The 13936-nt window shown below is 39.2% G+C and overlaps 1 protein-coding gene across 9 annotated transcripts in view; it reads left to right on the top strand.

Moving 5' to 3' along the window:
- The window catches only part of UEVLD (UEV and lactate/malate dehyrogenase domains), a 67104-nt gene that overhangs the window by 41254 nt on the left and 11914 nt on the right, over positions 1–13936 (top strand). For 8 of the 9 annotated variants that reach the window (XM_070783072.1, XM_019955036.2, XM_019955040.2 and 5 more), the window contains 3 exons: positions 626–728; positions 7989–8159; positions 9188–9361. In XM_070783072.1, coding sequence (XP_070639173.1) covers positions 626–728; positions 7989–8159; positions 9188–9361 — 448 coding nt within the window. Of the gene's footprint in view, positions 1–625; positions 729–7988; positions 8160–9187; positions 9362–13936 lie in introns of those variants that run through there. The other variant, XR_011564977.1, reaches the window with a different exon arrangement.

Genomic DNA, 13936 nt, shown 5'->3' on the forward strand with positions numbered 1-13936 from the left:
TGGATGAAACTGGAGCCTATTATACAGAGTGAAGTAAGCCAGAAGGAAAAACACCAATACAGTATACTAACGCATATATATGGAATTTAGAAAGATGGTAACGATAACCCTGTATACGAGACAGCAAAAGAGACACTGAAAAAAAAAAAAAAAAAAAGAAATCCCAGGGCTGATCTCCTTCAGAACACGGTTTTTGGTTAAGCCAAAGGATCACATCATTCAAGTGCATGATACTGCTTTCCTGCTTGCATACCCCTTTTGTTGCTGCTGTGTTACTTCCTTCATGAGAGAGTCGTAAGGCCTACGTGTGTTTTTCTGTGGGCTTCCCAGGTGGTGCAGTGGCAAGGAATCTGCCTGCCAATGCGGGAGATGCAACAGCTCAAGGTCAGGAAGATCCCCTAGAGTAGGAAATGGCAACTTGTTCCAGTATTCTTACCTGAAAAATTCCATGGACAGAGAAGCCTGGTGGGCTACAGTCCATGGCGTCACAAAGAGTTGGACACAACTGAGGACCTGAGTAGACACACACACACACACTCTTTAGCTGTCATCTCTGAATAAATTTCAACTGAGTAACTGAGCATGTTCAGTGTAATACTGTTCTTTTTCTTTTTGCACTGTCCAGGGCATTGCAGACAAACTGGTCCTTTTAGACTTCTCAGAAGGGACTAAAGGAGGGATGATGGACCTTGACATCTTCAACCTGCCTAATGTGGAGATCAGCAAAGGTCTGGCTATTCTGCTTCAAAGATTTGTGCCTTGTTCGCCTCTGTATTTGAGTCAGTTTTTCTGTACGTTATTTTAGGGCAGTTTCAGGTTCAGGGTGCTGTTGGGCAGAAGGTACAGAGGTTTTTTTCTGTGTACCTCCTGCCCTGTACATGCATAGGCTCTGCATTGTCAACGTCCCCTACCTGAGTAGTACAATTGACAGACCTCCGTGGACACATGATTATCATCTAAAGTCCATAGTTTACATTAGGATTCACTCTTGTCTGTGTATTCTATGAATGTGGACAAATCAAACATGTATTTACCATTATAGTATCAACCAGTATTTCACTGCCCTAAAAAGTCTCTGTGTTCTGCCTGGAGTCCTAGAATTTTAATGCTGAAAGCATCTTGAAGATCACTTAGTCCAAGTCCCTCAGTTTACATATTGGGAAAACTAAGATTCATATAAATTAAGGGACTTACCTTAAGTCATAGAGAGATTACAACTAATGATGTTAATAAGAGATAAGCAGATAACATTCGTATTGGTTGGAAAGATTTATTCTTGGTATCTGACTCACACCTTAGTATTAATTATTTTCTCTAAATGCTTCCTTTTTCATAATAGATTGGTTAACAACACTGTTTTTAGAGTTAGACAGATTAGGCTTTGCATACTAGTTTTGCCATTTGCCAGATTATATAACCTCTCAAAGTTCAATCTTATTATCTGTAAAATGGGAATTAATATATATCTCTTGGTATATAATGAAGTGCTATATATAGCAACTCCTTACTTGGTGGCAAGCACCAAACCCTATGTATATTACATACATTGTTAAATAGATGCAAATCTTTTGAATTAAAAAATTTTTTTAAAAATTGAATTCACATTGATTTCACTAAAAATATATTGTTAAAGTGAATTTTAACAAGAACAAAAAGAGAATTTATATCATTAACAAGTCAAATTTAAAATGTTAAAAAGTAATTTTTATTTCCTCTTTTTAACTCAAAAGATTTGCATCTATTTAACAATGTATGTAATATATTAGTATAGACACATATATATGTAGGTGAATATAAATATGATTAGGGATTAAAATTACTTTATTACCAGGGATACATCAGCAAAAAAATTGGAAGACCATTGAACTAGAGAATGTTTAGTCTCAGAAACCAGGTTATAGCTACGGTCAGTCAGGTTGTAATATGTTATAGTTGCTTCGCTTTCCTTTGCCTTTCCTTACGCAGGTCTCCAGTATTCTTAACCATATTTTCCAAGTGAAATAATGAGACATATGATTTCACACGCCTGAATGTACTAAGAACCACAGTGGATCAGAAAAGTTGAAATTGTACCTATAGGTTATAAACATTGGATATAGTAGTTGTGGCAAGTCTCTTGATCCCTGTAGGATACAATGCATTTATTTTCCTTCTCTGGAAAGAGTACAATAGTTGCCTTAATGATCCTTTTGTAGGATCCTTTGGGGAGCTGAGTATTCTCTTGTGCCTGTCCTTTCTAGGTACTGAAGTTCTTAAGGGACCTCTTAACCCTTCCAAATCTCTCCAGGAGAGACTGCTTAGTACATGGACCCTAGAGGTTATGGGGCCATTTAGGACCTGAGGAAATTGTTTCTTCCTGTGTGTCTCATTAACCATCAGTAACAATTGTTTCAGATAATTGAAATACTACAATCCTTGGAGTAGATATATAGTGTTTGGTGCTGGCCACCAAGTAAGGAGTTTTGAATGAATGAGTACTATTTTGGGGTAACTTTTATGTTCCCCTTGTTAATTTTGATTGCATAGTCCTGATAACAATTTAATTACTATTATATGAAGTGATTTAATGTTACTAACATCTCAGATATGGTCTATGATATGGAAAAGCACATTAATAATTATTGTAAGCTGCAGATGGTGATTGCAGCCATGAAATTAAAAGACGCTTACTCCTTGGAAGGAAAGTTATGACCAACCTAGATAGCATATTGAAAAGCAGAGACATTACTTTGTCAACAAAGGTCCGTCTAGTCAAGGCTATGGTTTTTCCAGTGGTCATGTATGGATGTGAGAGTTGGACTGTGAAGAAAGCTGAGTGCTGAAGAATTGATGCTTTTGAACTGTGTTGTTGGAGAAGACTTGAGAGTCCCTTGGACTGCAAGGAGATCCAACCAGTCTATTCTAAAGGAGATCAGTCCTGGGTGTTCTTTGGAAGGACTGATGCTAAAGCTGAAACTCCAATACTTTGGCCACCTCATGTGAAGAGTTGATTCATTGGAAAAGACCCTGATGCTGGAAGGGATTGGGGGCAGGAGGAGAAGGGGACGGCAGAGGATGAGATAGCTGGATGGCGTCACCGACTTGATGGACATGAGTTTGAGTGAACTCCGGGAGTTGGTGATGGACTGGGAGGCCTGGCGTGCTGCGATTCATGGTGTTGCAAAGAGTCGGACATGACTGAGAGACTGAACTGAACTGAACTGAAGCTCATTTTGACATTTTACTAGTGCCCCATCATGACAGGCATTGATGATCATCCTAGAGTTGTACTTTGCTCCATTTGGATTTTTTAAAATAGCTGCTAAAATACTTTGGAGAAGTATATACATATGTGTATATGATCCTGCAAATGTCCATACTATATGTATGTAAACAAACAGTGTGTGCATAGACTAAATCTGGAGAAACACTGAGGGAACCGTTAAAAGAGTAGTTGCTTTAGGAGTCATATTGGGGAAACTGGTTCTGCACTTGATTTTGCACTTGATATTTTTATCCCTTTTTTTTCCTATTGTGCTAACATACATGTACGTAAATTTACATTAGTGACGGTCAGCACTTTCACAGTGCTGTGCAGCCATCACCACCGTCTAGTTCCAGAACATTTTCCTACCCCCGAAGGAAACCCACCATCCCTTAAGCAGTCACTCCCCTTTTTCCCCTCTGCCCAAGGCCCTGGCAGTCACCGGCCTGTTCTGTGGACCTGCCTTTAATGGAAGTACATAGCACGTGGCCTTTGTGCCTGGCCTTCTTCACTTAGCGCAGTGTTTTCAGGGTTTGTCCACATTGTAGTGTGTATCAGTGCACCCCTCCTGTTTATGGCTGAATAATGTTCCGTGTGCCACATTTTATTTATCTGTTTATCAGTTGCTATACATTTGGGTTGCATCTTTTTGGTCTTGTGAGTAGTCCTGCTATGAGCATGTATGTACAAGTATTTGTTTGAACACCTCTTTTCAGTTCCTTTAGGGATGTCCCCAGAAGTGGAATTGCCAGAACATATGGCAATTCTGTGTTTAAGTTATTGATGAATTTATATTATCATTTTGAAGATCATTGTTAACAGCACATAGAGATCTAAATACTTATATTTCTTGAACAGCTTCTTAATAATACTCCATCGGATGAGTATCTTCTATTGGTAGACATTTAATTTTGTTGTTTGTTTATTTTTTGGTGATTATAAATAATGCTACAGAGAACATTGTAATGTAAAAATCTCTATGTATTTCTCTACCCAGTAGGATAAAGTAGAATTACTGGGTCAAAAGTTGTTTCTATTTATGTTAAGTAAAATTTTTCTTTAATTTTGGCTGTGCCTTGAGGCATTCAGGAAATTAGTTCCCAGACCAGGGATTCAGTGCTTACCCTCTGCAGTGGAAGCACAGAGTCCTAACCACTGGTCTACCAGGGAATTCATAAAAGGTGTTTTTTAAAATATATATTTTTGAGTTGTACTAATTTATACTCTCACCAGCAGTATAAGAAGGTTCCTGTTTCCTTCTTGCTGATTTCTTTTATATTAAACAGAGCTAATAGAATAATTATCCTATGATATTATTTTGATTATGTTATTTCCTGGCTGATGACACTATTATGTTGGTCTCTTATCCCTTAATAATAATTACAGATGCCATGTTTTTTCAGGGAATCAGCAATATATTCTAGCTAATTTACATGTATTCATATCCCATTACTGCTCTTACTTTATTTTATAGTTTGCTCAGATTGTGGCTTTAGTCACACAGTAAGCAGCTGAGCTGGCATTTCAAATGAGTTTGTTACCAATTTCTTATGATTCACTCCAGAAATAAATAGTCTCTGGATACATAAGCAAAATGTGTGTATGGGTATGTCTGTGCCTAGAGAAAAAAATGTTCAGTAGTTGAATATTCGGAGAAGGCAATGGTACCCCACTCCAGTACTCTTGCCTGGAAAATCCCATGGGTGGAGAAGCCTGGTAGGCTGCAGTCCATGGGGTCGCTAAGAGTCGGACACGACTGAGCGACTTCACTTTCACTTTTCACTTTCATGCATTGGAGAAGGAAATGGCAACCCACTCCAGTGTTCTTGCCTGGAGAATCCCAGGGACGGGGGAGCCTGGTGGGCTGCCGTCTGTGGGATCACACAGAGTCAGACACGACTGAAGTGACTTAGCAGCAGCAGTTGAATATTATAAATTGTTGCTGACGACATAGGGAACAAAGTAAAATTTGCTCAATAGTCAGCAGGTTATAGGTTGATCTCTTGTGTGAGAATCACCCGTGTGGTTTTTAAACTTACAGAAGCCTGGTGTCCACCCCAGGCCTATGGAGAGAGTAAAAGGCTTTGAAGCAGGAAGCCTTTCTTGCATTTGGTACTGCTCTGTTTACTTCTGAGTCATCCTTGAGGGTGAGGGCATTTCCATCATTCGAAGTAGAGGAAGCTACAGGAGGAAAAGAAAAGAAAAGAAAAATCTTGGCAAGATCGGTTGGGGCCTGTCTTGGTTGTAGAGTCATAGTTCAACCGTTCACTGATATTTAATACTATGGACAAGCTCCCTCGACCTTCCAGATATCAATTTCCTTCCATTTTATGAGAGTATAGGACTGAGTTTCAAAATATAGCATAATGTTTATCAGCACCCTGAAGCCAGATTGCCTGGGCTTGAATTCTGACTCTGCTATTTACTAGCTCTATAACTTTGAGCAAGTTAACTAAACTTCTCTATGCCTCAGACTCCTCACCTGTAAAATGGGGATGATATGGACCCCAGAGTGTGTTGTGGATTACATTAAGTGAGTACGTACATGTCAAGGTCTTAAAACAGTACCTGGCACATAGAAGTGGTATTGAAGTGTTAACTATATACCTTTCACTTCTAATGTCTTCCAGTACTGAGATTTAGACTCATCACCAGGTTTTTCGTATGAGCATTAGAACATAGGAATTAAGAATACTCATGAACAGACATAATTAAAATCTAGGACTTCAGTTTTTGGATCTCTACCCCCACAATTGTGTCAGAATATCAACTGAAATTGGATAATGCATCTCACAGACACATAGCACACAGGTTCCCTTCTGCAACTTGTTTAGAAAAATGGCCTTAAGAGGCTTAATTAAGACTGTAAACCCTGGAATCTACTCATTGTCTCACTAGGATGCTAATAAAGATTTATACATGTTGACTGAACTGGTATCTCTCTATTACTTTATTATTTTTCTGCTGTTACTGCTGCTGATAATTCTGGCCACTGTTTTGACATGCAGTTACTACAAGACAATGCTTCCCTGGTGGCTCAGACAGTAAAGTGCTGCCTGCAATGCGGGAGACCTGGGTTTGATCCCTGGGTCGAGAAGATCCCCTGGAGAAGGAAATGGCAACCCACTCCAGTACACTTGCCTGGGAAACCCCATGGACAGAGGAGCCTGGTAGGCTACAGTCCATGGGCTTATAAAGAGTTGGACATGACTGAGCAACTTCAGTCTCAGTTTACTGCAAGACATACTGTGTTGTAGAGAGTAATGCAGTTGTGAAATAGCTTAAGTGTGCTTAAGGGTCAGAGGCATGAATTTTGAACAGCTTTTTCTACGTCATAACAGTTGCTTATATGTAAGTCCCATTCAGTTCAGTTCAATTCAGTTCAGTTGCTCAGTCGTGTCCAACTCTTTGCGACCCCATGAATTGGAGCACGCCAGGTCTCCTTGTCCATCACCAACTCCTGGAGTTCACTCAAACTCAGTCGATCGAGTCGGCAATGCCATCCAGCCATCTCATCCTCTGTTGTCCCCTTCTCCTCCTGCCCCCAATCCTTCCCACCATCAGAGTCTTTTCCAGTGAGTCAACTCTTCACATGAGGTGGCCAAAGTACTGGAGTTTCAGCTTTAGCATCATTCCCTCCAAAGAAATCCCAGGGCTGATCTCCTTCAGAATGGCCTGGTTGGATCTCCTTGCAGTCCAAGGGACTCTCAAGAGTCTTCTCCAACACCACTGTTCAAAAGCATCAATTCTTCGGCACTCAGCTTTCTTCACAGTCCAACTCTCACATCCATACATGACCACAGGAAAAACCATAGCCTTGACTAGACGGACCTTTGTTGGCAAAGTAATGTCTCTGCTTTTCAATATGCTATCTAGGTTGGTCATAACTTTCCTTCCAAGGAGTAAGCGTCTTTTAATTTCATGGCTGCAGTCACCATCTGCAGTGGTTTTGGAGCCCAAAAAAATAAAGTCTGACACTGTTTCCACTGTTTCTCCATGTATTTCCCCTGAAGTGGTGAGGCCAGATGCCATGATCTTCGTTTTCTGAATGTTGAGCTTTAAGCCAACTTTTTCACTCTCCTCTTTCACTTGAACCTAAAACCAAGATACTGGACTTCAGCGTAAGGAAAAGTAGAAAATGAGCCAACACTATTTAAACACTATTTAAATTAAAAATTAAAAATTTAATGATTTAAAGTCAAATCATTTTTTTCCTCTTTGGAGTAGAATCCTTAATAAATAAAGCAGATAGAAGCAGCACTGCACTGCTTGCAGAGGTCAAAGTAAATAGCATGAAGCTGTGCCTGCCAGCCATGTTTCTACTTTCTACTATTCCTGCATGGTCTCTGAGTCACTTTCAAGGAACTGTAGGACTCCTAAACTTAAGGTTAAAAATCAGTGATGTAAGTGATTATAGGTGCATTCTGCCTATAGCATATATTTATTTTTTCTAAAAAAAATTGTGGATTATATAAAAACCCAAATCCCTCCCTGCTTGTAAAGTCTGGATCCTGTAATTTATTTTATCTTTTCTGCTCTTTCCTCCCTTGGGATACACTGTTGCTTCTAATTCTCTTTCTGGAGCAGATCTCAGCATTTTGTATCCTTCCTATGAAGACAGGGTTGATCTGGAGGCAACTGCTAAAAGCTGTGTAATTGTAGAAAAGAAAAACCTGATCATCATGAACAAGAACTTGGTTAAAACCTTTATCTTGAGCTCAGACTGTTTCTTTTTATTCATTAGATTTGTCTGCCTCTGCTCATTCCAAGGTGGTGATCTTCACAGTCAACTCTCTGGGTAGTTCTCAGTCCTACCTCGATGTGGTGCAGAGCAATGTGGACATGTTCAGAGCCCTTGTCCCAGCTCTGGGACATTATAGTCAGCACGCCATCCTGCTCGTTGCATCTCAACCAGGTATAAAGTTTTATTCTAAATGAATTTGATGGCCCAGTTCCTCAGTAGAATTGCCATTTCTGATAAAAGTCATAAAACGGGGTTGTAAAGGGACAGCTGGAGTCTTCAGTTAAATTGCTCTTTCGATGAACAAGGCAGTGCTTTCCACATCCTGTCAGCCAGTCACTACTACTGACTGGAGTAACTAGAAGGTTACAACTTACAATTTTTTATGCAGTACTACTTTTAATATATTCCAGGTTGTTAGCCATGCCTTTCTCAGTGAGAACACAGTTAAACGCCCAAGAGAAAGATGCAATATCTTATAGGAAGGGTCTTTTGTTAACTCTGAAGTGTCATAAGATGCTAGTGAGCACACCAGAGTGGATTTTTAACATTAAAATTTTTATTTTAAATTGTTTCTCAAATTACTTGAGAAACTTTTTCAAAGGATTAGATGGTACTAGACTCAAATGGGTGAACAGATTTTTTTTTTTTTTTTTTTTTAATGTTCCCACTAGAGGAGTATGATAGGCATTTCACTTGTTTTCTTACAGTAATTGATTGAAAGATGTTGGTTTTAAATTCCTGACACCTTTTTGGCACAGAATTAAAAAATGGTTGTGTTTTTGTTGATAATGCTGTACCACATGGTGGTGGTGTATGAACCAGTGTTTTAATTTCAAGGTAGAAATTCACCTTAAGCTAGATGTAAAAGAGAACTTGATCAATGAAAAAATTTATCTTCTGGTTTTCTATACCCAGTTTTCATCTTTCATCCTTAACTGCTCTAGGACATGATCTGTTTTCCACTCTTAAAAATTTATATTTAATACAAATTTATGTAAAATGATGCTGAATACTTGTTAGTTGTTTTTAATTATTAAAATAAATTTCTATAATAATAAATAATGCTTCCAAGTGCATGTAAGATCTAAGAAGAATGTATAAAGGTTTTGATATACTTATTAAAGTATTTTGTTCAGGAACTAGGCTAGAAGTATATATTAAAAAATAATTTATATTTTCACCTTGTATGTAATATTTAGTGGAAATCATGACCTATGTGACTTGGAAACTGAGTGCATTTCCTGCAAACCGAGTGATTGGAATTGGGTGCAATCTGGATTCACAGAGATTACAATATATTATTACAAATGTCTTGAAGGCACAGACTTCGGGAAAAGAAGTATGGGTTATTGGTGAGCAGGGAGAAGACAAAGGTAAGAAATACATGTTTATTAGTTATATTGATAATTGATATCACCAGAGACCATGGTATGCATATATGCACAGTTCTGGGGACTCCCACTTGTGGAGCCTAGTTGGTTTTCCTTCCACATTTGAGTGCCTTTTGTGTGTGGAGCCCTGTATTGTGAATAAACTCTACAAATGTGTCATTCTAATTGTATTTACTCTTGTAAATAAAAGGCAAGACTCCTTAGGTTATGTATTTTTATTTTTATATTTTATATTTGAATTTCAGCATCCAGGATGAATTTAAAAGTTTAATTTTCGGGCGAGCAACATTTAAATAAACCTTAAAGCATACACAGGTCTTCCTTGGTGGCTCAGATGGTAAAGAATCTGCCTGCAATGCAGGAGACCCAGGTTCAGTCGCTGGGTCTGGACCATCCCCTGGAGGAGGGCATGGGAACCTAGTCGAGCATTCTTTCCTAGAAAATCCCCTGGACAGAGGAGCCTGGCAGGCTACAGTCCATAGTGTCGCAAAGAGTCAGACTTGACTGAACGACTTTTACACACATGTAAAGCATGTACTCAGAGGTTAAAGCATCTGCCTGCAATGCTGGAGACCTGGGTTCGATCCCTGGGTGTGTGACTTGGAAACTGAGTGCATTTCCTGAAGATTGGGAAGATTCCCTGGAGAAGGAAATGGCAACCCACTCCAGTATCCTTGCCTGGAAAATCCCATGGACAGAGGAGCCTGGTGGGCTACAGTCCATGGGGTCACAAAGAGTCGGACACGACTGAGCGACTTCACTTCACTTCAAAGCATGTACAGAACTCTTTCCTTTACTTTCCCATCCTGCAGTCTTGCTTTCCTTTCCTAAGTCCAGACTTTCTCCCTAGGTGCATACCTCCTGTCTCTTTCTCACCTTTTAAACAGAATATTCACTCTTTATTTACCCTTATGGCCCCGACCCTTTTTTTCTTTTAACCAGCTACTTGCTCTGTGCTCTGTCCCTACCATAGAAACCATTCATAAAATCTAGTCCCCCTGGATTTGAAAGCCCTTTTTCCTATCCCACAAGATTGCTTTCCCTATTTAATTCAATAATCTCTTTTTTTTCTTTATTATTTCTCTCATGCTGTAAAGTCAGGTTGGTCTGGTGATAAAAGTGCACTATCCTAAGTTTGCTAATTTTCATTCATTTTAAGCAAGTATATCTATTCACTATGTAAGATGCCAGTGTGATCCAGAAGAGGCACAGAACACAGCCTCTGCCTTCGCCACTCTTAAAAATTATTCTGGGGGCTTCCCTGGTAGTCCAGCGGTGAAGACTTTGCCTTCCAATGCAGAGGGGTGCATTCAGTCCCTGGTCGGGGAGCTGAGATCCCACATGCCTGGGGCCAGAAAACCAAGACATAAAATAGAAGCAATCTTGTAAAAAATTAAAGATTTTTAAAATGGTCCACATCTAAACATCTTTTAAAAAATTATTTTAGAGTGATTAGATAAAATTTTTTATAAAGCTATTTTGGTTGACATTAAAAGTATAGGGCAGTCTTTGATTAAGGGCCAGAATGAATATATTTTAGACTTACAGTGCTTAGACATTTATGAGTGAGCATTTAACATGGGTTGAAATGACTGGAGAAAATTCTATGCAGGCCATCATTGAACTGCACTTTGGAAGAATGAATAGGATTCAAATAAATAGCAAAGAGTCAGAGAGACATTCCAGGAATGGGAAAACAGGCAAAGGTACACACTTAGGTATGGTGTGTTCATGGGATAAAAATATCTAGACTGCTTGTTGCACAGTTTCAACCAGATAAGCTTGGTTGATAACTCATTTAGGAGGTATTTTTTTCTTGAATACCTGGTAAAGGGTTGGAAAGATTATCAGGCAGAGGGGAGCTATTAAAGGTATTTGAGCATGCCAGTGATATGTTGAAAAGGTAATCTGGAGGAAATTAATCATTGCTTCCTCATTTAAAGTGTATTGTTGTTCCAGTTGCTAAGTCGTGTCTGACTCTTAAAGTGTATTATTACTGCTTTATTCATCCTATCGGTGCTGAGGGGTAGAGCATATTGTAGAAAAGAACTTCTCTGCCTGTGAGGAAGTGATCATTTAACTCAAGAACCGGAGGAAGATTTAAAATCTGTATAAATCTGCACTGGCTACCTAGAAAGTTCAACGCTAGAAAGACTCAGGCAATAGAATAAACCTTTATAAAACCTGACTATGTGATTCAAGCAGACATAGCTTTTCAGGCCCAAAATGCTGACACTAAAGACTAATCAATAGAACAAGAATAGGGGAGCAAGTAAGAACTTGGAGCAGATGTATTTGAGTAACATGTCTAGGGATGCAAATAAACCCAAGACCCAAATTGTTACTCACTATTGCCATTTGAGTTGTGGTCCATGTTGATCTCTTGCTTGTCTGATTATTGTAAATCTCCCAGTTAATTTGCTCTTTCCCCTCTTGTGTGCCCTCTAAATGATGCCAAATTAATAATGATATTAGCTAAAACTTACAGGGTTTGCAGTATGTTTCACATATTAATTTAGTCTTCCTAAATCACATTCCTCTTTTCAAAAACTTTCACAGGCTTCCTCTGACCAAATCATTCAATTCTTTTACTTGCCATTCAAGTAGTCCCAAAATACAGCCCTAATCTTCCTTCCCAGTTATAGTTATGAAGGCAGTCATGTTGTTAGACAGCTGGAAGCCACTCAGAGGGTCATCGATTACAGTTTGTGGTAGGGAGTCAGCAGTGAATGCGGGAATAGTAGGAGTGACCGTTCCAAGAGCCTTTTCAGGTCAAAGAAGGACTAAAACCAGGCCTTGTGCCTCTCGGCCCTGCCCCACAGCTTTGCTTCAGCCACAGGCATCTTTGCCCATTGTGTTTACTTTTTTCATAATCCCTTCTCCTCCTCACTCAGCATATTCAAACCTTATTCTTCAAGGTCTCAGTCAAGTCCCTCTTACTTATGCTTTGAAGTTTTTCCTGATCACATCATCGCACAGATTCCTTCATTCGTTTGAGTTCAAAGCTTTTGCTAGCTAAATGTAATTAACCATATATTGTCTCAAGATGTTTATTCTTTTGTAAAGTTGCTGTTTATTCTGATCCAATTTGAATTTTGTCTGTGTACCTTCTCCTTATTTAAAGTGTAAATTATTAAGCTGTTCTTTTAGTTGAAAAAGTCATATTCACATTGCAAAACAATTAAATAGTACAAAAAGATAATGTAGAGAAAAATGTCTCCCTTCTATGCCAGACACCTAGTCCCTCTCTCTAGAAACAATGCCACCTTTTAGAAATGTTCTGTGTAAGGACAAGCATATGAAATATACATCATTCTCCACCTTGTCTTCTTTCTAATTGTTATGACTTGGAAATGACTGCATAATAACATATATAGATATCATTCATTCTTTTTAAGTACTGGAATACCAAAATGTAACCAATCGCCTAAGTGATAATTTTTGAATTAATAAGAACATTTTACATTATGGTTATATGAGTATCTCAAATTGTAAAGAGAAAATAAAGGATGGTGTGACTTGATAAGTAAACCTAAGACACTTTGCTGACTGCTGTTGGAGCCGCATAAATGAATAAAGACCCTGTCTTTAGGCAGGTTAGAGACTGATACAGAAAGTGACTATAACAGGCAGTATTGATGAGCCTTAAGAGAGGTCCAAGAGAAGTAGGGTAAAAGCACAAGGAACTGGGCTTCCCTGGTGGTCTAGTGGTTAAGATTCTGCTTTGCAACGCAAGGCACACCAGTTCCACCCCTGGTCCAGGAAGATTGCACATTCCTGGGAGCAGCTAAGCCTGAGAGCTGCAACTACTGAAGCCCTCGTGCCTAGAGCCCATGCGCCACAAGGAAGAGTAGCCCCACTCCCTGCAGCTAGAGGAAGCCTACATGCAGCAGTGAAGACACCACAGCCAAAAAATAAATAAATGAATAAGTAAATACATATTTTTTAAGTACAAGGAATGGAACTCTCAAGTAGGAACTAGAAATAGATGTAGATGGATGTGAATTGAGATTACTTAAATATATAATTTATGTAATATTTGATACATAGAATATATATAATGTATATATTTGTTTTAAAACATAGTTGACCAAACATTCATGGATCCATACTCAATTAAGAACATTATGAATGCCAGGGAAGCTATTTATGTACTCCCTGACCCATCTCCCTAAGTCTAGTCTTGTCTCATGTTCATGCCCAGTCGTGTCTGAGTCTTTGTGAGCCCATGGACTGTAGCCCACCAGGCTCCTCTGTCCATGGAATTTTCCAGGAAAGACTGGAATGGGTTGCCATTTTCTCCTTTAGGGGATCTTCCCAATCCAGGGATCGAACCTGCATCTCCTGCATTACAGGCGGATTCTTTCCCACTGAGCCTTGGACTGCTGTCAGGTCACTTTTTTATCATGTCTTCTACTTTGTTTCAGAAATAATTACATCCACTGATTGGTGGGTTTCCCTGGTGGCTCAGACGGTAAAGAATCTGTCTGCGATGCAGGAGATCCAGGTTCCATCCCTGCATTGGGAAGATCCTCTCTGGAGGTGGGAATGGTTCTA

This window comes from Bos indicus, chromosome 29, assembly GCF_029378745.1.
Source record: "Bos indicus isolate NIAB-ARS_2022 breed Sahiwal x Tharparkar chromosome 29, NIAB-ARS_B.indTharparkar_mat_pri_1.0, whole genome shotgun sequence".
NCBI lineage: Eukaryota > Metazoa > Chordata > Mammalia > Artiodactyla > Bovidae > Bos > Bos indicus.